Below are 24,947 nucleotides of genomic sequence, written 5' to 3' on the forward strand. Positions count from 1 at the left end.
ACCTGGGAGGAATCTGTTGGATGAGATTTGGGGGCTGCATAAACAACCCTTGTTAAATGTTCAGTGTAATACCAGCCTGTGCTGGCTCGGGGTTCACTCCATCTGAGTCAGAAAGAGTTGCCTGAAAGTCCTAGCTAGGCTGAGAAGAAAAGACTCTGCTCTTCATTGAATGCCTACTGGCAACTTTGCCCTTGGATTCCAAGCAAATGTCTTTGGCCTCACTTCTCTTATCTGCCATATTGCATTTCTCTCATTCTTAACATCCTATTTCTAATGCACTATTAAAAATGAGTCACCAAAAACAAAACTAAACAAAACCAATCCATACCCAGCCTATCTTGAATGCAGGTGGCCTTGAATTTTCCTGAAATCCCTGTACATATGGTGCAATGTGTTACATGAATATTTACCACACACACTTGTTACAAGTGGTATATGATTAACTATTTGCTTTACAGGAAAAGCCTGCAGCCACTGAGCCCAAATAGGAGGAACATCACTAAATCCAAGTATTCCCATGACAGGGATAAGATTTTATGGTTAAATAAATTAGTCACGTCAGATGAAGACTTCTTTTTATTATTCAGGGTCTCTCAATTCCACAGCTGCCAATAGGGTAGGAGGCAAGTATTGGGTACGCTGCTTGGGTTTTCCTTACGGAAGAAAAACAAAAAAAAAATAAAATACAAACAACACTCTAAACACTTAAAAATAAGTTAAAACTCTACCATTTCCTTTGGAAAGAAAAGATTTTTATGGACTGTGACCATTCTCTCCAAGGAGTCTATCCTGCTTTCCACCTTCTTATTAAGGCACCACATTTCCTCCACGTGTCTAGTTCACTGGGTCATTCTGAAAGCAACAATTACCTCTCCTTTAGTACAGAAGGTCTTGGTCCTAGAGTGAAACTCACAATACACTCCCAGTATCCTTGTTCTTCCTAACTTCAGGCCTGAAAAAATGAAGTATCTGTGTTGAGACAGTTTAAAAATAGGAAAGACAAATTTAAACAACTAAAATGAGACTTATCTTTCAACGTTGTCACCTTGGGGTCTCCACACTTACCCACTGATACCGTCATTGTTCAAAACAGTTTCTGGAACTCTGCTTTGGGTATTGTCTTTACTAGAGAATCGGGCTCTACTCTAGAGCAGCATATTGCCTTTGACTAAAAATGCCCTCTCACAGCTTAATTGCTTACTTGACAGCCAATCACTTTCAGTTTGAAAAAAATGGGAGTCCATTCTCTAAGGACAAGATTTGCCACCACTGAGCAGTGTCAAAAGAATGTAGAATAGATTCTGAAGGCAATTAAATGTGGAGGCATTCCAAACTCATCTTGTGCAAGGGCTTCATAGGAGTATGTGAATAGCCTCCTAGTGTTTACTGGGAGACAGAAGCTGTGATATGAGCATTAAGGAAAAATAAACTATTCGGGTTACCTTAGACTTTCATATAGAAAAGTTAATTTTTATGCTTATCTAAAACCTCACACTGTTATAAATTCAAATAGCTATCTCAAAATGTGATTTTTTAAAACATTCTTGGAAAAAAGAATTTTGATTAGAAATGCTCATTTTTAGTGGTGGTTTAGTTAAAGAGCTAAATTTTTGCAGTAAAAATTTGTTGGGAAAATTACTTGAAGAGAGAAAGAAATTGATCTCACCTAAGATGTTTTCTCTTAAGTTCCAAAGAAAAAATCCACTTAGACATATAACCAAATGTTATTTAATATCTTAAAAAGTAACACAATCCAAAATGGATATTTCACACAACACTACATAAACAACATGAACACAATATTACCATATGGAGGGACTTTCAAATATAGACTTACAAAAATCCCTGTCCTTTTTTTCTTTTTAAGTTATTATACTAAGCATGACAAGTAATCATCATTTACAATATGATACACTGACACGATAAAAACCATGTTACAAATGTGCTGTTATAAATCAGTAACATTAGGGAAGACATTTCATGAACTGTAATTATTTCATATGAAATACTATACAATATAAACAGAACATCCATCTTGGATGACCTTTACAGCAACCAGAGACCAAGTAATTTAAATTTTTTTTTTCAGTGCAAACACATTTTATTCAAGGCAGTCTTGGCTGCAAAACTCCTTTCTAACATACAGTAAATCCCACTTGCTCTTCTTAATTCATTTACCCTAATGCAATAGTCACATTCAGTCACTCAGAGAAAGATACCTGCAGAAGGATGATCCTTTAATGTTTAAATTTAATTCTTTTCTAGAAAGTAGTATCTATGTTCACTAGTCTAAGGACCCTAATTTGTAGCTGTCAATTTTTACATGAAGGTGACGCTAGGGCAGCTCTACTCCTAAGCCAGCACGTGTGCACAATACTGCACAGTCTTCTGCCCTTCCAATGTGGAAACCGTGGCGGTGCATCAGCATCGAAGTGGGGAAGGAGGAAGGAAGCAGGGAGGGAGAGTCTCAGAGGACAGGAAGGTGAGGGACTGCTGAGTGAGTGCTTCATGATTAATTTCCAGTAACTGCGAAGGATTTATAAGGGAGATCTCAGATCTCAGACATGGTACCTCTTTTTTTGGTGGGCGTAAGGGAACAGGGATGCCAAGGTCAGCCTTTGGACAGGCATGCAGGCAGCTCTGTACATCGACCGGCCAAGCTTTCCCCCTGAAATCTGCTTCCAGAGCATTGCTGCCTCACTTGGGAAACATTCCCTCTGTTGACATTGATGGTGCGTCTGTTCACATTTCAACGAGCAATTAAAGTCCTCTAGCTGATAATATACACTCATAGGTTTAGTGCCCCTCGTGCCTTTTAGAATTCTGAACCTTGCAAATTATCAGCCATAAGTTATAGAACAATGGTGAAAAAACAAAAACACAGGATTAAAAACACAGGGCAATCAGCCACTGGGGGATCTTTCTGGGCTGCTGCTGCAAAGGACAGAGATGAACTCAATTGAGGAGATGCCAATGTCTGTTTCAAACACACAAGGAAATTTAATAATGAGCTCTTTCCATACATATAATTTAAGAAATGTCTCATAACTAAAAGTCTATGGGAAAACATTGCATGTGTTCCTAATACTGTAAAACTTCCGGGAAGATGGGTGAACAGCTGATTCTTTTATCTGACTTGGTAAATGTCAGACCAATAGTAATCTCTTTCATACCCAAATTATGGTAACCCAAAGCAAGACAATGTTTTCCATGGCTTTTGCATTCAATTTTTTTTTTTTTTTAATTTTGTTCTAGCTTCCTCAAACCCTAAATGTGCACAGAGGAGTTACCCACTAATGGAAGAGTACTGGATGCCTTTGACAATGGGCAGGATGCTTCTGAGGGGGGTGGGGTGGGCAGGTGGTAGAAGCGGATGGAAGGTGGTGGGAGGGGAAGGTTTGGGTCCACTATGCTCCAACAGCACACAGCTAGCTGGTCCTGTGACCGTCCCGTGTTACAGGAGAAGGTGCCTGTCAAAGATCTTGTATCTCCTCATTTGAGAAAACACTTAGAACTTGATCAGCAACCTCAGAAATCCAGATCATCCAAAGTAGGGCTCAATATATCGTCCTGGATTTCTATTGTGCTAAGCAGCACTGTGAAGAGTACTTGATAAAGTTTTTGAGTTATAATTTCTGTTGCAGCACCTTCCACTGCTAATAGCAGTCATGTTCCTGAAAGATGGTACTTTAGCACAGGAATTATAGGAGCCCGATATGAAACTGTAAACAAGTGTGTATGTCTGGATCTACCGTTGACGGCAACGACATTTGGATGGGTTTGTCAATCTCCCATTTCATAAACTGATACCAATAAGGTGTGCTGAAGTGTAAAATTCTATAACACCCTGAAGTTTTTAATGAAAATAGACAAAGGTGTAAAGTCATATTGGTTTTCTTTGACTTTATTAGCACACATCAGAAAAATAGCATTGTATTTAGTGATTTCTCATGATGGTCTATCAAATTGATAGAAAATAGATCACTGAAAGCTGCCATTGTGTTTCTGGGTAATTGTAAGTCACTCCTTCTGTTAAGTCATTTCAAGTATGTGCAGTACATATATGACCTGCTTCTTAATTGTTTGTGAATCCGAATGCTTTGGAAGCACTTTGGAAATCCCAAAATGAACTGTGCAAAGTCATGATCAGTTGTTGGTTTTTAATCAAGTTCCAAATACTGACCATATTATAAATGGTGAGACTTTTCAAAAAAAAAAAGATCACTACTGTACTGTGAACAATATGCCTATATTTTATGTTAAAAACTGTATTTTCAAGTACACTTTGTGGTGATAAGTGGTTTATCCCGGGTAGAATTTTACAAAGCTGTGCCAACCTAAAAAAGTAACAATGCTTCTGGTTTCATTGAACAGGCTTCTTCCTATGGTGACTGCAGTATAACTTAAATTTACATTTTAGAAATGCTGGTTGGTTATGAAAAAGAGAGATTTGGGAACAGCAAGTGTTCAGATCACCGATACCCCAAATTAACTTTCAATATATGCTTCCTAAACTTGAGGTTCACATCAGAGATGCAGTCATGTTATTTTTATTCAGCTTTTCTAGTTGTATTGTCTATTTGATGGTACCCCCCTTTTCATATGCTCATTAAGGTCCCCTGAGATGTGCAAAATATATAAAATGGAATACAATTCTTTAGCAGAGGTTGTGGAATACACAGCACAGCTCATTTAATTAAAGTGAAGATTGAGCTTGGTATGGTAGCATGTGAGTGAAGGCAGAGAGGCCCAAAGTGCTTCAAAGTTGGCAGTCCACATTTCTTGTGTCTTTTGTTACTGAAAAACTAGAATTCACATCTGATTTTTATAGGAGTAAATAGCTTGCTAATTATTTACTAATTGGTTCTTTGCCAGAGAGAACTTTCAGGAATGGAAGAAAAAAAAAAAAAAGACAAGAATTTTAAATTTCCTTTCATTCATAACAAAATCAAGTGTGTTTCTGTGGGGAAGGGAGGTGAGACGGGATTATATCCAAAAGCCAAATAATGTCATAAAAGCAAACCATGGCGATGAAAAGTCATGAGTCCACATATGCAACTACTGACATACACACAGAACACCATGGCCTAAAGGTTAAGAAAGTCTTAAACTCTGTTTTTTAAAAAAACAATACACTTGAACGCACTGCTGCCATTTCATCAAATTTATGGAGGTAGTTATATGTAAAAATAAAAATTACCATAAAGTAATATGCTGTATCATAATAATACATAAGTGTGCAAAATGCCGACAGATGTGTTGACCCCATAAGGTTGAACACAACTCAGAGATTCAACCAAACTCAGTTTTGTAAACCTTTCCATTGATAAACTCTAAGTGAAGACTAGAGAAGCAGCCCGGTAACCCAAAGCCATCATTTCACCGGAGAACAGAAAGCTGGTGGAGCTTGGAAATGGCTTGAGTATTGGATCACTGAGAACCTGATGCAGATCACCTCGGATCACGTTGTGATGCATTTCCCACTGCCACCTCTTCCCCATTCAAGAATCTGGACTAGATTTAGGGGAGAATGTTCTATATGGAACATCTGCTCATAGTGTATCGAAAGTCCATCATTTCCATGCTAGTGTCGAAGGGAGTTTTTAAAAAATCATGTCCCACATAGCATCTGGCAAATAGTGTACACATTTTATTTGAATAATGTCTTCTGTAAACCTATTTCTTATGAAATATTGGTAAAATATTGGTAAAGCTTCTCTTAAGGATAACGCTTTCCTTTCCAGTATGCACAGCATTTTATTGTTACCATGGCTACTTTCCGAGCATCAACTAACTAGAGGCTGATGTATTGTTTCAATGCTTGTATTTATGAACTGATAGCATGATTAAAAAAAAAAAACCTTGAGAGCAGGTTTTTGAAAAAAAGAAAAAAAGCATTTAGACAGAAAAGTTTAGTAACCGTATGGTATACAACTCCCCAAAGAAATAGACTCTGGAGTCTATTAAATAGGTTTTCATTCCTTCTGGACATACTTAAGCACTGACAAAAACAACGCATTTTGGAGCAATCAAGGCATGCCTTGGATGAAATAAGGCAAGAGACTAAAAGACAACTGGTTTAAGCATTTAAATGATGTGAGAATTTACTAAGAAATGTGTTTAAATTTCACTGCAACACGAAAAGAACTGATACTAAAATTGAGGAGTCTGTCTGATCCAGTTCATCTTCTGAATATCTGAAAAAGCAGGGGGAGTATCCAAACATTTCAAGAACCAGTCCAATTTTTAAAATCCAAAAATTACGTCCTACTATGCATTTGACAGCATTCTTAAATAGACTTCTAGTGATGACACCTAATGTTGCAGCAGAAGTGTTTCAGAAATTTTATGCCAATTACCAAAATCCAAGTAGAAAAATTTTATATTTATTTTTGGATATAATTTAATTTACATGGCTCCAAATGCTGCATGCCACTAAATTAAATAAAACTTGATATTTTTGACCATTTACTGGGCTGTATGTAACTTTTTGCAAATAATGTTCTGTTATCTACAGATTGATTTCATTGTTCCCATAAAATAAAACATGGAACTTGGAAATGTCTCCTTCTTTTGAGGTTGAAAATTGATTGTGGGTAATCTCTTTGCTGCTGAGAGTTTTGTGTTCAGCATGATATTGTAAACCAAAGGAAAATGTTAACGAACCATTTTGAAGTAAGCTAGCCTAATAATTATAGATCCACCTAAAAATGCCTCCTGAAATTGGTACAAAGTATCTGTAAACATTACTCTGGCATAGTTCATATATGCATAATTGTTATTCTGATAGATTTTAGGGGAGTAGAAATTATGATTATACCACACTTGCAGAATGAGCACATTCTGCTCTTAATAACATGGGCACATGTATATTTTTAATCAAAAATTATTTTAAAGTTTTCTCTATAGATATCTTCCCAGGAATAAAAGGCCTGAAGTCCAACTCTCCCGAAATTTGCTCTTTCCTACAACCACTAAAAATTATCTCCCAAAGCCTAATTTAGGCATTCTATTTAAAACTACATAAAATAGATTTATGTCCTTCCATTAGAAAGAATAATATCCTCAGGCCATATTCTTCATTTGTATCACAAAGAACATTTTGCTTTTAAACAAACTAATTATTGTATCTATTATAGTAAGACAGGGTCATCGTGTATCACAAGGAAACTATCTTCCTTAAATATTTGATTAATACCTTTTGAAAGTCCACATCATCTCTTCCATCACTTAGTGTTGGGACCCAGCCAGGCTGAGAGCTCCCTTCTTTTGTCCACTTCCGATTCAAAGGCCTATATTCCTGTTTCTGATTATGGAAGGTTAACAATCAGACAAGCATCTGTTACACTTAAAAACAAAAATCCCCAAAACAAACACTCCCAGTATTTCAATCACGACCCCTTCTGGCACACTTCCATGGGCTCCTGCAAAATAGTGTCACAAAAACTCACAGTGAAAATGACAGGTGCATAAACGCTTCACACACAGAGGGCTGGGATCCCTTCTGGTCAGTTTGGCATTGCTCTCCCTCAAGGTGGACCCTTGCATTTGACATTTTGTGGTGGCTTCGTTTATTTGGAAGTGTCAAGGATCAGTTCTGTGGCACCATTTAACCACAGACTGGGAGCAACACGCATCTGTGGCATTTTAAAATGGAATTGGCAACTGCATGACATTGAAAATGCATATTACACTTACAGTGTCTAGACTTTCCTATATGTGCTCAGTTACAATTAGTGAAGCAAAAGTATACATATCACCCCTACTGCTATTCTGTTGCTACAGAGCCATAAATGTGAAAAGCAATACTCTGAAACAAAATTTTTGTTGTTTGCCCTAGCCTACCTAGCAGCACAGTTTAAGTAAACACAAAAACTGTGGTTAAGATGCTTGTCTTTCCAAAGATGTAAACATCAGTCCCAGTGTCGTAAACTTTGCTGTATCGAACGAGAGGGAAAATCTGAGGCAGAAGGACTATCACACGCTAGTAACAGAAGCTTGCAAGCAGCTGGAAGGTTTCTGTAGCTTCTCAGCCTCGTTGGCCGGGGGGTCCGCGCTTGCTCGGAAGGTGAAGGTTGGGCCAGCCCCACCATGGGCTGGGCTCAGCGCAGGGTTCTGACGACGGTTGCTTTCCACGATGCTCGAGGTGTTGGAAGCCAGGCTCTCCCGAGTACTAAAAGAGTAAAAAGGGTTTGTTTTGTTTTTAACATAAATAATTATATATCGAGCACCAGAGGAAGAGCAAACGATGGCGTTCATGGATCTCCTCTGTTGTTTATAATGCCCTATGAGTAGGCCAGCTCGGCCTGATGATGCACATGTGCTCCTCAAGCATGGGCTCAGCGTTTCCACCAGACGTGCCGCCATCAGCAGCACACTGAATGAAGAGGGCTTTTACAAAGCTGACTGCACTTTGAAGTTTGTTTCCCCCTTCTTTTCACATTCAAGGGAACGACTTCCAACTGTGATATGAGAGATAGCTATCATATTAGTTTTAAAAAATGAATACTCATAAATATACATGTTTCATGGTTTCACTTTAGGCTGGAAATTCTTTGGCAAAACTGCTTCGGCATAAACTCAATGCTCTTCCCTCCATGATCCCGCTGTCATTCTTGATGAGCAGATTTTGACTTTGGTGGACTCCAAGCATGCCGCCAGCTAGCTAATTGGCAGCACTGTGGGAATAAAGTTCTCTTTAAACACTTCACACCTGTTTCAGATTCTAATGCTTTATTTAAAATACATTAGAACCGATAAAGAACCCTTTTCCTCCAATCTTTTGTGGTTTCATTCATTCCCCTCCCGCTTGGTAGAATTTTTTTATTTGCCTTAAAGGATTCTCATAGGGAAGCTTTATTATTTGAATTTCTCTTTTCACTATTCTAAGTTAGAAATCTTTGAATCAATCTTTTGCTCCAAGAGTTTAGAACACTTCACATTTCAAATGTGTATATAATAGCAGAAAACAAGCTTACTTGGCCCAATTGAGGGGAGCTGAATGGGTTTTATGTTTAACGTTCCCAAAATGGGAATACGAATTTATCAGCTTACACAGGAATGAAGAAGCCATAATCACACTCAAAACATCCACTCCAATGGGTAGATTCCAGGTATATAAAACACTGAGTAAGAGTTGGCCCCCACGGCCAATCAAAACTCACGGGAGCTGGTCAACAGGTCAAACTACTGAGAAGGAGACATCCTTGCCTGCTCGCTTCCTTCCCAGCCTAGGCTGAGCGCCATTTTGCCTGAACCCTGTAGCACAGCAGCCCTTCCTAACATGCTGTGACATACTAACCTCTAGTGGCCTGAGTGTGCTTCTCCCCAAGGGGCCAAGAGTTAATTGTTTCAAAAGAAGTTATTTCATTGGCTACCTGAGTGACAGCTGAACTTTCCTGGAAGAGTGAGGGTACCGTTAGGAGGTTAAACATCTATAGAGATAAGTCAAAATCTCTCGTTATGCTTATGCTAAATCTGGGCATACCTGAAGAATACTGTAAAACTTTACCACGAAAAGGATGGGAAGTGCTAGGCTTAACTACCTGCCTGCCTCCCCAGATTTCTGAGTGGCGTGCCAGGCCTACACCTGAGGCATGGGAGGGGGAAGGCAGAACAACAAAAAACGTGGAGAACCCCAAGGGTTTCATGACACAATCCTTCAGTCTCATTCTTAATCATGACTGTAACTTTTGACAGTACTTTACTTCCCCATCTCGAAAATGGGAATAAATATGATTTGACTGACCTATTCACAGGGTGACTGTGAGGACCTAGGCATAAATGAAGAATCTGTATACTGCGAAAAGCTGGAAACACGTACATTATTTCTGTTACACACCAGGTATATAATGAGCTAAGCAGCACTGTGGGTTGGCTTGGGAATTGACAAGGACCTCTTTTCTATGGGAAACGTATTTTTAAAGTCCAAAGGATCCAAGTTTAAAGCAGCTTTTGAGTCATGAGATTATTAACATTTATTGAGTCCCTGCTGTATGCCAGGCATTGTAAACACCCATTATTACAATAGATCTTCAAGGATAGGGCTGCCTGGGCCAAAGAGAGTAAACCTTCAACCACAGAAAACATATTAACTGAGATAACTGAGTACACAGCACTCCTGGTTTCTCCAGTAGAACATACTTCATCACTGCTGTGATAATGAGTAGAGCCTGAGACATTCATATTCAGGGCTCTGGGAATGATGAGGAAACAATTAATGGAAAAGGAGTGTTTGCAGTAGAAATATTTCTCAAATCTAAAGGTTTCTTTTTTTTTTTAAAGATAGCTAATGGAGTACAATCTTAAAAATAGGATTTCAGGATTTTATAGGTAGACAAACTGAGCCGAAAAGCTCTGTTGTCCATCCTTCCTCAGCACGTACATGAAGCAAATATGTCCCTGGCAGCCTCTGGCCTCTCAGACTTTCATATTGTGTTTATCAACCAGAGTTTTGGCCTCGGATTCAGAATAACAGGCTTTTCATCTTGAGAACTCACTGCCACTTCAAGAAATAATCCCAAATGTAAAGTTAGAGACAACAGAATGTGTTCTGTGGAGACACTGGTTCAACTATTTCATAAATAGTTCTATTTGCCCCCCATACAAACAAAACATGTACACTCTTATGGGATGGGTATGTTTCTGAGCTAGAACCCATTACCCTACTCCCAACATCTCCTTGGCAGCTCTATCTGGATTATTGCAGCTTTCCCATGGGCAGGAGGGCAATGTGGAGTTTCAAACTACTGTGTGAGAAAGCATTTAGTCAGAGTCTATCTAATAAGAAAGAGTAGGACACAAAGGTACAGGAAAATAAACCACATTTTCCATAAGTGATGCTTCTGAACTGTTACCGTGGATCACAGTCTTTCAATTCCGTGTATCTGGAATCCACTACTAGGAATTCAAGAGGAAAGCAAGGTTAGAACAGGAAAAGAGAAGGAAAGGGGCAGAGGAAGTCAATCGGAAAATAAATGAGGATTTGATTTAATATAAAAAAGTGATTTCTTAGAAAAGCCGCTAGAATAGGCCAGGAGTTCTCCGACTGAACAGCATGGCTCCCTGAGGCCTGGGGGGGCTCCTCGAGAGACGCGCAGAGGAGGCCGAGCGCCTTCTCCCACCCACGCTGACCAGAGCACCATCCTGTGGCCTGAGTTAGACAGCAGATTCCCACACGAGCACTGACTTGGAAAAAAGGTTATATGGCAATAATGAAATCATAATGGTAAAACTAGTCCTCTAAGAAATACCAAAGGCCTGCTACTGGACAAATAGATTAATGACTCCCAGTTCTGATTTTCTGATGTTCTGATCCCAAATTATCCAGCTATTTGATGAAATAACAACAGAATTAATTTTAATTCTTAATAAAGAATAAATGTATGGAATGCATAATTGTATTTGGATAATGGTTAAAAATGACGAGTATTATGAAATCTCAGGAATCATGGCTGATGCAAAGCGTCTACTCTCAACAGCATTTCTGCATCCCAGAGTCACCAATCTGGAGTAGGATTTAGAAAGAGAACTAGGTCCCGAGTTGTTCTTGGAGGAGAAGGAAGAGCTTTGTTAAGGAGGAAAAAGTTGTACAGACGCTCGCTTGCGTTCGCAGCCCCTGCACAGCTTCAGCGCTTGGAGCAAGGCACCCTCGACTCTCAAGAGCTCCCGGCCTCACCACCTGCTGAGAGGACAGGGCTAAGATTACGTGCCTGCACCCAACTGCACTGACCCTGCAGGAGGAGCTCGGGCCCACCCGAGCCCCGGTCTCTAACCGCCACGTGCGGGAAAGAAGGTTCCTTCCCTGCGATCCGTGAGGGGCGAGAGGAAGGCGTGAGAGCACTGGGGCAGCCGCAGAGAAAGCAGGGGTTAAAATAGCAGCAGGTCTCTCCATCCCTCAGAAAGGGTTTGCAAACTGATACTACCCTGCGACCAGAGGGCCTCCTGTCCCGCAATCAATCCACCAGGTTACAAACCTTACCCTTCTCCACTACTCTTCCCGCTCGAAAAAAAAAGGTTACTCTTTTTGAAAGACTTAAAAACTTCCTTCCCTTCTGAGGCGGGGGGCAACACAACCGTGGGGCGGGGACACTGGGAGACGCGGGAGGGCCTTTGGGCCGAGGTGGGCTCGAGGGCAGGGGCCAACCCACCAGTCCAGATTGGTGATCTCTACAGCTGCAGAAACGTTTTTTTTTTCAATTCCTGAAAAAGAAGTCAGAAACAGGCCGTTAACACCACCACCCGCGCGCCTCTCAGCCCTCGCGCCGCGCCGGGCCGCGGCCTCCTTACCGGGGGGAGTTGAAGCCGCTGTCCACCGTGATGCTGCTGCTGTCCATGCTGTCGAGGCGCGCCGAGTGGGCGGCTCGCTGGTGGCCGCCGTCCGTGTCCTTGGGGGCCAGGAGAGTGAGGTTCTTCTCGAACTTCCTCTGCAGGTCTCGCTCCTTCTCCCGCTCCAGCAGCCACTGCATGGTGCCCACGTCCTCCCGCCCCTTCTCCTCCGCGGGGTTCTTGCCCGCGCCTTCCTCGGAGTCGTCGTCGTCGGAGACGTTGTAATAGTCGAAAGAGGCCTCCTGAGCCACCGCGGCCTCCTGCTGGCGCTGGGAGGCGGGCAGGGCCGGGGCCGCGGGCGTGCCCAGGGCCGCCTCCAGCTTCTCGGCCCGGCCGGGCAGGGCGTCGGCGGGCGTCTTCGGGTGGGCCTTCAGGAGGGACAGGCTCGGCTTGTGGTAGCTGTTCACAGACAGGCTGCTGTGCAGCGGCTTGAACAGCGTGTCCTTGCTGAAGATCTCTTTCCTCTTGTCCAGGCCGCCGGGCTCGGCGCCGTAGTGCGGGACCAGGCGGCCGTTGGCGATGGCTTCCGCCACTGCGGCCGCGGGGCCCCCGCCCGGCCCCTGGGGCGAGTCCTCCTTGTGCCCGCCCGGCTCCCTGGAGGGATGCGGGGCCTGCCTCTCCGAAGCGGGCAGCTTTTTCACCCCCTCCGCCAGCGTGGGCACGTCCTGGTCCTCTTTGCTCTTTCCCAGGGGCGAGGGCGCGGTGAGCACCGTCTCACTGGAGGTGTTGCACTGGAAATAGTCGTCGGTGGCTGCTTTCGCGGGGCAGGAGCCGAGCTCGCCGTAGGACGGCAGGCTCTCGGGTGGTTTGCCTTGCTCCAGAAGGCTGCAAGCACCGGAGAGCTCCTTGCTGCCGCTGACGATTTCCGGTATACACGCCTCTTTATAGCCCGAGGAGGAAATGTGAGCCCTTGGGTGACCGACGGTCTGCGCCGGCCTTAAAGTACTGTCGTCGATGTAGGATTGGCTGGGGGTTTGGTCGTCTTGGCTGCAGCCTTCAGCCAAGTCTTCAGGAGTCCCCAGAGAAGAAGCGCCCAGAGGGCCTTTGGAGTTGTCCATCGACCGGGACCTCTCCTTGGCTTTGCTGGACCTCTCGTTCCTGGAGCGTCGGTCCTGGGTGTGGCTGTGGCTCCGGTGTACTTTCGAGTGGGCGCTTCCCCTGGAAGGTTCCGGAAAAGGCATCTCAGTTCTCCTTTTGGCCAGCTCACCAGACACGTCCCACTCTGGTGTCATGGGGAAATGGGACTCGATCATGGCTGTGTTGCTGTGCATGATGAAGTTGTCTCCTTTGTGTTCAATGATGAAGCAGCCCTCCCTGGGCGCCCTGGTCAGAGGGTCACAGAAGTCGTACTCTCGTTCGCCAGGGATCTCGAGATGAGACCCCTCCGACGGGTCTCCCTTGGATATACGTGTCTTGCTGTGCGAGCGAGATTTCCCATGGGACTTGCGGTGCGTCCTGCTCTTTTTACTTCTTCCACTGTGGTGGGCCGAGGACCCGGCTTTACTCCGATGCGCCTTCTCCTCTTCGAGCTTCTTCATTAGTGCGGTGTGCCTCATGACGTTTTCCACGGTCAAGTCCGGGTTGATCCGCCTAATAATTTCCATTTCCACTTCCCTGGGGATAGTAGTTGGCGTGTCCTCATCTCTCAGAGGCCACTCCTCAGGAGGAAACTGGGCGGAAAAATTGGCCAGCTGTTTGGTCTTGTCTTTTTTAAAACTCAGCCGGAATAACTTCAGTCCAAATTTCTTGGACTGCTTTTCACTGTCCTTAGGTTTTGAGAGAGTTTCTGCCTTATAGGAAAAGTTCATAGTACTTTTGCTCTTTTCGGTCGGGGGCACCAGGCACAGCGAAGGAGGGCAGTAAGGGTCTTTGCTCTCCTTGGCCGCTTTCCTCTGCAGGGTTGACGCGTGCATGCTGTGCGTGTCTTCTCTGCAGCAATGGCAAGACTCGCAGTGGTTTCTGGGCAAGGTTCTTTCCCTGACGCAGCCCGAGGCAGAGGGCGTCACCGTCCCCGGCTGGGGAGAGGTACACTGCGACCTGTCAGGCACCCTCTCATCCAAATGGTACCACTTACTGTTAGTTCTTATGAGGGAAGGCGTGATGAAGTAAGTCTGTGGAGTCACAATGAAATAGCCGTCTGGAGTCGGGTAGATCTTCCTCTCCCGCACCAGCGTGTTCAGCGTGTGCCGCAGAATTTCTTGGCTTGGGGTCGGGACACCTAAAGCCACAGCGAAACAACAACAACAGAACACACGCGTGAGAATGGAGAGGGAGCAAGTTGTTAGATGCTTGACTTCCAGTATCCTGTCAATTCTGTCAGGCTTCAAAGCGTTACCACACGGCAACGAAGCAGGACTCACACAGAGGTTTGTTAAGTTTAGCGTGAATTCTGGTTTTCTGCGAAAGACATTATGAATATGCCTACTGATAGGATGGGAAAATAGTAAAAAGCTGGGAAGAAGAGGGATGGAAGTGAGATGGGGTTAGATGGCTACTGATGTTACAGAGCCTTTAGTTAACTGAACCATGAAAGAACATTTCTAAGTGAGGGAAAAATGAAAACTATTCTAAATGATATATACATTTACAGAAAGGCAAGCAGGGAAATAACAGCGCTGCCGGGATTCAGGTGAGAACTTTCTTCTTCTTGTCCTAAGTCAGCGAGATGAAGGTGGTTTCTCTCATTTGCAACAAGAGAGCCCTAACAAATGCTCTAGCAAAAGCTTAGACTCTACATCTCTCTGATCCCTGAGTCCAAAACTGCCGTATTTTCTAGGATAGAAATTTCAGAAGACAATCACAGATGCCTCTTTGTACCATAATTTATGTTCTCCAAGGGTTCTGGGCACGTGCATATCCTTGTCTAACTTAAGAGAGTATAAATTCCTTCAGGGTACATACAGCCCATTTACTTTGTTTTTTGGTGATTCTCCATTCCTCAGCACAAGGCTTATTCAGGGTGGTAACACTTAGGAGACTATCTGAATGCTGCAATCTGGAAATAGCTCAGATTGAATCATACAAAACTACAATATTCAACTATGTCTGACCCATAACACTGGCAAGTGCATGTGGTCCAACCTACTGTGGGAAAGGCTGTGCAACGTAGAGACGAAGAGCTTGGACTCTGGGCCAGCCTGCTGGATCTGAATTCCAGCTGGCATCATCTTCGGCAACTTACTTAGCCTCCCTGAGCCTCTGTTTACTGTCATCGAAATGTGGGTAATAACAGTACCTACCCGCATAGCGTTGTTTTGAGTTTAAATGAGCTTAATGGATGCAGAATAGTGCCTGCAGCATATTAGCTCTGAACAGTCTCAGTGTGAGGCCAGAGCCTGTGGAAACACAGATCAGTTTCAAGAGCACTGCGTAGTGATCACCAGCACAGGATGAGCTGAGGAGTTAGGCTCTCCCAATCCTTCCAGTATCATGAAAGAAGACCCAGCGGGGGTATTGATGGGCTATGAAGGCATCAGCAATGGCCGGGAGCTCCTGAGGGGAGAGCGCCCGTGACCATGACGGGACACACACATCCGTGTTACCATCTTCAGAAGGTGTACTTGGCGATCCAAGCAGAGGAGGTGGCACTGCTTATAGATAATAGCGTGCTGCACATAATTATTCAGTTTTTGGGTTGCATGGTTTCCTTTTAGTCTAATGCTCTACTCTTGATTAAATATACATTGGGTGATGTACAAATGACTTGAAGACTGGTATAATCATTTTTTTTAAATTTTAGCACAAAATAGAAATGAATTCCAATTGAATTGATAACATAATCCTGGCCAAGCACAGGCAATTCTTGAGAGTCATAATAGAAAAAGTGCTGGCCCAGAAAATGAGCACCTTAAAAGTGCCACGCACCCTACTACCACCCAGAGCCTCCACGCTGAACACCTTCAGGGGGCACCAGCCACACAGAGTGCAACCCGGGACGCGGGTACCTACTTGCCTTGTACGTAGTCTAGCCAAAATGATGCCCATGGCTGTGCAGCACAGCAGTCAAGATAACCAACTCTTACCTAAAGCTGACTTTATCTTAAAAGATAACATATTATCAGTTAACACTGTAAGAGAAAGACTTTTTTGAAAAATTGTAAGGTTCCTTTGCAAGAATTCTTGGTTGACCAGTTTACTGTGGCTGCAAATAGAGGAAAATATGGGGTATATTCATAAAAATAGCTGTTTATATGCAACAGAAAATTAACTGTATTATAGAATTGGCTGACTTGTAGGAATTCCCAATGATGAACTTAGAAAACTGAAGAAACTATATAGAATCATGACTAAATGTAATTATTTTTATTTACCATTAAGAACAAACTCTCAGGTTGTTTCCAAATAAAGGAATAATGAAGAATTTACATGGAAGATTTGCATCTAAAATTTTTATGTCCTGGATTTTCATATGTATTAGTCAAATAACGTTTAACTTGCAAAAAACACACTAGAACCTTTATTCTCTGTCCCATCCATTTATATACTTCTACATTTGAGTTTTCAAGTATTTTATGAAAGTCACTGATATTCACCATTATGATTTTATTATTAAGCTCTAGCTCAGTGACTGATGTTTTCAACTGTCTATGAAATCCAGGGTTCCTAAAAGAATGTATAGGGTTGATCTGAAAAAGTGCTGGATGTGATGGATATGTTTAATGCTTGCATATTCTGCCACTCCTCGAGTCACGTCCCCGAGTTCACCATGAAAATCGACCACAGTCTTTAAAGAAAAGCTCTACATCCTCACAGGATGAAACCTGACCCCTCTCCTTTTCTATACCTTTACAGATTGCAAAGCAAAAAGAGATACTTTAAAACACCGTACAACCCTTAGGCTATGTGTTGTTTCACTTCTTCAAATCCCACAAATTGTCAGACCAGAGGCCACATGTACACGTTCAGGGTGTTAAGCATTATAGACGGAAAACTTTCGATGGGCTGCTTTAGATGATCTCTTCTTTGTGAAAAACACGGAATGGAAGAGAAGTCAGTAAAAACCTCTGTGAAGGGGTGAATCGGAGATAGAATAGTACACAGATAATGCTACCATTCTCCAGCAAGCTCTGAGGTCAACTCCACCCTGCAAGCAGCCTTCCAGGACCGACTCTACGTCCCTGAACGTTGCCTTTCCTTCTCGGAGAATCTAACTGTAACAAACCAAGAAGTACTAATAACCTAATTTAAATTATCATTCATCATGGATGAAGTGATGAGTAGTTATTTAAAAAGCTGAGAAGCAAACTAGTTTTTAATCTTTAAAAAACATTCATTCTGTACTGGAAACCGGTACATAATAGTTGAGTTGTTTTCAAAAATTCAACCTACATAAAAAAGGTTATAATAAAAAGTTTTGTCTTAGTATATAAGATATTTTTACTGGAAGACTTTTCAACTGAAAACTTGAATGTCTAAACCAGGAATAGAGGCCAAATTCTAGGCTATTCTTTTTATTTATAACATATGCACTAAATATGAGACTTCAAAACTTTACTTTCATATAGTAAGTTAGAGGAAAAAAAGGTAACTACTTTCCTTTTACCTCTAAAAAAACCCCACAAAATATAAATATGATAGTAAAATCCCTCCAGGGTTTTGGCTCTGTCATAAAAATGCCTAGGAAATATATTTTTCCAATAGAATGTAAATGACATTAAGTTTTCTAAAGTGTTGCTCTGATGTAATGATAGCAAAAGAAAAGAAGAAAAACAATGGAAGGTAAGGAAAAAAGGAGAGAAGGAGAGAGAAGGAAGACAGGCTTGTTATCTCACTTGTTAATGAAATATTAGTTTAAAATCTATTCAGCCATTGCTGGACAAAATTTTATATAATTAGCATCATGCTCTGGCTGAGGGGTTGGTTGGCAAGCATTTTCTGTAAAGGGCCAGGTAGTAAATATTTTAGGCTTGTGGGCCCGATGCTCTCTATTGCAGCTAGTCAACTCAGCCCCTGTGGCACAAAAGGAGTCATAGACAATGCATAAATAAATAGGTGTGGCTGTCTTTGATAAAACTTTATTTACAAAAAGAGACGACAGGCACATTTGTAGGCTGCAGTTTGCCAACCCCTGTCCTAGACTCAGATTTGTGCAGTGCCTTTGCAAACTTCTGAGGCTGGCCAAGATGTCATCAGTATCACACAAATGAAAAAGGCTTAGCTCCTCTCAGCCCATCTGGAAACCATGGCCTTGGAACTTAAGTTTGTTACCATAAAAGCTACTTAAAAGTGGCTCTTTTAAGTACAAATAACCTATGGCGTTCTCCACAATGTATTCCAGTTTAGTGATTTTGTTAGTTGCTTGGCAATGATGAGCAATTTGCCATTATCTACCAGCACTGTTTCCTTCCACTCTCTATTTTACGGCCCAGGAAGGGTAACCAAGTTGGAAAGAGCTATGGGATCTCTCATGGCGCTATATACAAATAGGAATGTTAAAAGTTGCTGGGATGTTTAATGTTAGAAGTGGCTACCTAGGTGTAAGGCCAAAAGAAAGGCTTTCCCCCTCATGAGACCATCATGTGTGTGCAGTAAAGCTTCTTTCTACTAAGAGGGCAAGAGCTTGTCTTTGAGTTAACAAAGACAGAAAAACCATCAGGCAGTGAACTATATTCAGAGTTAACAAAATGCTACATATTTAAGATTCTTTATAGGTTACAAGGGTGGGTTCCAGTTAGAGTTTCTAAACAGTATACGTAATTTCAAAACATATCATTTAGGAAACTGAACAAAGGAGGAAAAATCACTGGGACAGAAATATAGTTTCTTTGGGGCAAAAGGAAAAGTAGGGAGACCCAGTATAGTCAATGGGATTATTGTTTAATTTAGAAGTAGCCCCATGAATGTACTTCTCTCATCTTGCCTCTGGGTTGAGGCATGTTTGCTTTGGCCAATGAAATGTTAAGTGGGTATGGCATGGCCAGAGGTTGAAGAGCCCTTGTGTGACTGGTCTTGCTCTCTTGAGCCTCTCCCATCCCCATAACAGAGTGGGCCTGAGCCAGGCCCCTTTTCCAAAGAGAGGGGGTACAGGTGGAGCAAGTCACCCAGCTAGGCCAGCTTGCATCAGCTGACTCCTGGGAGCCCACAGACATAGGAGCTAAACCAGTACTTACTGCGGCACGCCACTGATGTGCTGTGGTTGGATGTCAGCAAGCATTTTCATAGCAAAAGCTAATGGATACAGCCAATATTATATTTACTAAGGTTTCTTCTAAGTTGAGTGAAAAACATGTCAAGCACTAGTTTTTCATGTGGGCTCTATTTCAATCTAAGGATAGGTTGAAATCAAGGTTGAAAACTGGTGGCCTAATTACATCTTTTATTTGGCCTAAATATTGCTAGCATATAAAATTCTGCATTTCAAGATTTTCCTGAAAAATTAGAGGACTTGGCAACACGAAAAGGATTCCACATTTTTGGGCTGCAGGGGATGTCGATGACAAGCTGGGGCTGAGCAGTGGGCTGCCCCTCCTGAGATGGGCCACATATTCTCCAGATTGTCGCCATTCCTAATGCTTTCTGGCACTAGAGGTGCATTCACTGCAACTGCTGTGCTGTTGTCTTTTTAAATAATATTTGAGACAAAGTAAACATTTACCTAATTTTTCTAAATCTCAACTAATTTATCAAATATCATATTCTTAAAACTCATCAAGCCATGACATGAATGTACAAGATAGGCTTATTTTTTGACATAATACTTTATACGGTTTAACCCTTTTAAACGAACTTTTAGCTGTTTCTGACTAATCCCTTGAACCTCTGTCAAGGTATTTAAACAAGGTTGAACGCAAAGGTTGAACATAATCTTGGTAGTTTTTGCCAGAATTCTTCACGGATTCTGATTTAACTTTTTTTTTACTCAGTGCCAATTAAAAAGGAATTACAGCTGAGAAGCAGGAAATTTATTTTTGAAATAACACAGTGTCTTAATATTCAATTACGGAGTTAAGAAAAGCTTTCATAAAGTCGTTTTCATAAAGAAGTTTTTCCTATTTATCAAACATGGGAAGAACCGTCCACCCGAGGTCCCAGACTGAGCAGAGCACACATCCGTTTGGGAAGTGCTCCATTTTTTTTCTGTTACCTGGGAAACACGTGGTCAGGTGTTCCATCAGTGCTTCTTGGGTGACAGGCTTCCTTGCCGAGTTCATTGCTGAGATGGCCAAGCAAAGGATTTCCCCGAGTGGGATAAACTGAGACTGACTGATGGGAGACATACTGATGGGTGACACATCACCTGCAGAAAGACAATTTCAGTGTGAGCGACTCATCAGCAGGCACAGCCACTTGTCGTAGTCACACCTTCACAACCCCCCCCCTCCCATGACTATCACCTATGCCTTGTATTATGAACAGGAGAAGCTGGTTAGAGCTTCTGATAATTCCATTCAGGTGGAAAGACCTCCACAGAACAGGTAAAGCTTCTGTTGCTTTGAAGAATAAAACTTTCCCTTATAAAGCTGAAATCTCATTTAAACAGACATTGCATGGAAAGTCTTGCAACAATGAGGCTTTGAAAAATGATTTCTGCTTTTATTAACCTGGAGCTGATGTACTTAATAACTGCCATTCACATCTTGATAAATGCTTATGTGGTAACCTGACGACTCATTCATTCAAACGGTGAGTGCCTTCTATGTCAGGCATCTGCTGGGGGCTTAGGATCTGCGTACAGAAAAGGGAAGAAGCCAACCATAACATACTTGCCCTTAAAGAGTTTGTACGTAAGTGAAGAAGACAAGCAAGGAGATCAACCCAACACTCACAGTGCAGAGTAACAGGTGCCACCCGAGAAGACTGGACCGCATCTGGGGAGGGAGGACCGTGTAACCTTACCACACCTGGGACTGGTAGCAGGACATTACAGGAGGTTTTACCAAGGATGCACAACCAGAACGCAGCGCTGGAGAGCAGGGGTGTGCCTGGGGGTTGGGGAGTGGGGAGGAGGGACTGAGGGGGGTGGAGTCGGGGGGCAACTATGTAGACACCACCGTAAGGGAAGAGCTGCGTGCCCAAGACCTTCATCCTGGGAAATGGTGGGCCGCAGAAAGGATTTAGTGAGGGTCAAAGTCTGACGTGCAGTTCAGAAAGATGGCGCAGGGGCAGAGTGGAAGGCAGACGAGAGGAAGCTAGAGAGGGCAACTAGCACCCCCCAGGAGGTAGAGCCCCGTGCACACGTTGGCACCTAAGGAATCAGAGCCAATGGAGGTGGGAGAGGCTGAAGACCAGAAACACTGGGTAACTGGTGGTGGGTCTGAGGAGGCATCAACATGCAGTGCAAACATCTGCCTTCATTTCTGCAATCTTTGTCATAGTGCGGTAGTTTCAAGGTAGGTTCTAAGGATCCCGAGAATTTCCTGAGGATTTCTGGGGTGGGGTGTCCCCAGCAGAGACAGAGGCTAAAAGAGCAGTATAGCCTGCTCCTAACACCTGAATGTCACCTGTTTCATACTTAAGGGTTCTATAAGATTTTACCTGGAAAAAGATTCTACAGCTAGAGGGTGAAAACTAACATCAGATAAGAACATCTCAGAATTGCCATGCTATTTCCCATAGCTTCTCCTGTTTTGATTCCTAATTAAGATTTATCTCTAGCTGGCCACATCTACTCTTGGGTGAGACCCTCCTCAGAAGATGCTCTCTGGGCTCTCGGGGGTGGACGAGTGTGCTAATTGTCAGGGCACTTAAAGTTGTGCCAGCCACAACCCCTAATTTGCAGGAGTCCAGAAGCTCTTTGGGAAAGGACTTGAACCCTGCTCTGAGGGAACGGGTGGGAAAGGGCTTAATGGATGAAACCAGACAGGCAACAGGGCCTGGGAAAGCAAAGGAGAAGGCCGGTGGAGATAAAAACCAGAAGAAGCCAGGAACGGAGCCATCTTAGAACCCACAAACTCCCGGGGTCTGCGGAAAATAAATATCATAGAGAAGCCCTCTGGGGGTTACTTGGAAGTATTTGGGGGGGGTAGAACAGGGTGGGAGCTAGAACACTGAAATTTGGGTTATTACAATTATTGGCTGATGACCCTCAACTCAAATTGGTGACACTCAAAATGACAGAATGATTTGGCTTGGGACCACCTCAGTGGGCAGGTTTGCCACTGCCAAGAGTCTATTAAAAACCTCCTTAAAAAACCATTGCACTCTTGGTTTAAACAAAATCTTATTTTAAAGCCTAATGTGTAAAAATAATGAAATGAGAGCAACTGAGTGTACACTTGGAATAGATTGTCCCAGACATGGGACTGTATAACACAGTTAATCCTGTGGTGGAAGACGGGCTGTGGGTAGCAGAACAAACGTGAGAACGTTCTCTCAGGAACTATAACAAACACGCCATGCATGTTTGTTTTGTAAGTTCACAACTTTTACCATACACTTACTGCTTATGTATGTTCAAGTATGAATGATGTACTTCAATACATTTTCTTTAAATGAAAGAAGTCAATGGACCGGGGGTGGTGGCGCTTGGCAGCAGAGACGAGTGCCTGGAGCCACGCCGGCCTCTCCCGAGGGGCTCGGCCTCAGACACTCGTGGCTCTCTTCTCTGCCTCCTGCTCTCTCACTCCACCTCCTGCAGTCTTGCAGGACGGGGGTACTGAGGGCAGGGAGTCTGAGAGTTGCTAAATTATCCAGGTGGACCTCAAAGTCACCTGTAATGATGTTAAAAGTCAGCTGAAGGGGGGAGGAGTAGGGTGAGGGGGTGGGGGGTATATGGGGACCTCATATTTTTTTAATGTAATATTAAAAAAATAAATAAAGACAAGAAAATGTACAAAAAAAAAAAACCCATATACCTAGGGGAGCAGGTGTCGTTTAGTGCTTGAGTGCCTGCAGCTCAGCGGCTGCACACCTACTTTGAATGTAGGAGGTCTGGGGTTCAAGCCCTGACATCTCCAAAAAAAGAAAATGTGTATGTTTATATTTGCAAAGAATACACTTGAAACAATACAGTGGTTAAGTGAGAGAATGTAGTAAGAGGGAAACTTTACTCTACACAGCCTTTTGAACCATATTTTACTCATTCAAAATTACATTTTTTAGAAGCTGCCAGGGGATTGAACCCAGGACCTCATAAGTAGAAGCAGGAATATGTAATACAAAATAATTTGAATTAAAATGTAGATAAATTTTAAAAAAAGAAAAGAAATAAACCTTCTCATCTATTGTCAGAAAAAAAAAAGGTCAGCTGAAGACGCAGGTGGGACCCACTGGGCGAAGGGGGAGATGAGGTAGATGGCAGTGCTCTTTGCTGTATGTATCGTTCAGGAGGTCAGCAGCTAGTGCTTCCCTTCTGGAATCCATTTATCATAGCTAAGGAATCCTCAGAAGAAAAAGGATACAAAAATATACTAACTACGATTTTTTAAATATGCAGGTCTATTTCCTGGTTTTGTATAAGTTACAAGAGGGAACTTCACTTCTCTGTAAAAAAGAAATGCCTATCAGCAAAATTAATTCTTTAGATTATTCTTGCCCTTAAACTTTTATGTGAAATTATTTGTTTGGCTTAAGTGTCACCTTCTTAATTTTTTAAATTCATTGCAACTGACTCTAAGCAGCAGTATGCTTAAGTGTCTGAATTATATTTACTTTTACTACATCAGTTCCACTGTAATAATGAACACATGCAATACTTTTAACTCAGGATATAGAACGAAATAGATGTTGGATGCGCTCAACACCTCTCTCCACATCATCCCATTTCCATGCTGCATGAAGACCAGTTCTTTTCCACTCCCCTCCCATCCCCAACCCCGGCAGCGGTCCCGTCTACTCCACGTCCAAAACACACCCTGCGTCTGTTCCCTCAACGCCCGCCTTCCCTTCCTGTCCTCTGGAATCCCTTCCACGGGGCAGCGTGGGTCTTGGCGGGAACGGAACACACACACTTGGCTGCGTCAGCTCCTCTGGGGCCTGCCCCCTGTCCCTCACACGCAATCTGCACCGCCTGCCGGCCAGCCGGGGCCCGCAGGGTCTGAGCCCGCCCGCCCGGCTCCCCACGCGGCCCTCCTCGCCGCGCCACGCTTCTCATCTCGGGCGCCTCTACCTGCTGCCTCTCGCCTGGCACGCTCCCCTGCAGACCTCTGCTGTGCCGCTTTCTTCCTGGGGTCTCCAGGTAAAAGTCGCCTCCTCAGAAAGCCCTTCCTGGACCGCCCAGCCTAGGCTGGCCCACACAGCGCAGTGCCCCTCACATCCCCTGGGTTTACCGGACGCAGAGTGTGCAGCCTGGCTGCGTTTCCCGGTTGGTCGCCTGCCTCACCCGCCAGAAGACGAGCGCCACGGCAGAAGGAGACGGGAAGGCCACATGCCCGCTCTCCTCCTCAAGTCCAGAAGAGTGCAGCGCTCACCCCAGACACCCAGGCCGCGCTTGCTGAGTGAGGGAACGTCTACTTATCACATTACAAGCCGCGGAATTTCTCAGGGTGTCTTAAAGGACTGAGGTTTTACTCATATTTTTGATAAACACTTGAAAGCAAACAAACAAATTAACAAAAGACCAAATATACTCAACCATGCATTTCTAAGGACTACCCCCACAATTAATTTCACAAATAGTCCCCCCAAATCACAGCAGTTATACCACAGAAAAATAATTAAATATTAAGTGAGGTTTAGAAACA

The 24,947-nt window shown here is 43.1% G+C and overlaps 1 protein-coding gene across 7 annotated transcripts in view; it reads right to left on the reverse strand.

The window, feature by feature from the left end:
* Positions 1-1,712: 1,712 nt before the first annotated feature.
* The window catches only part of STOX2 (storkhead box 2), a 242,191-nt gene continuing 218,956 nt past the window's right edge, over positions 1,713-24,947 (reverse strand). For 3 of the 7 annotated variants that reach the window (XM_058303046.2, XM_004481744.5, XM_071213917.1), the window contains exons 2-4: positions 20,411-20,563; positions 12,289-14,545; positions 1,713-8,173 (exon numbers count right to left, since the gene is read on the reverse strand). In XM_058303046.2, the coding sequence (XP_058159029.1) occupies positions 7,978-8,173; positions 12,289-14,545; positions 20,411-20,563 (2,606 nt within the window). In that variant the 3' untranslated portion in view covers positions 1,713-7,977. Of the gene's footprint in view, positions 8,174-12,149; positions 12,202-12,284; positions 14,546-20,410; positions 20,564-24,947 lie in introns of those variants that run through there. The other 4 variants (XM_058303080.2, XM_023585548.3, XM_058303116.1 and 1 more) reach the window with 2 other exon arrangements.

Source organism: Dasypus novemcinctus, chromosome 1, assembly GCF_030445035.2.
Source record: "Dasypus novemcinctus isolate mDasNov1 chromosome 1, mDasNov1.1.hap2, whole genome shotgun sequence".
Classification (NCBI taxonomy): domain Eukaryota; kingdom Metazoa; phylum Chordata; class Mammalia; order Cingulata; family Dasypodidae; genus Dasypus; species Dasypus novemcinctus.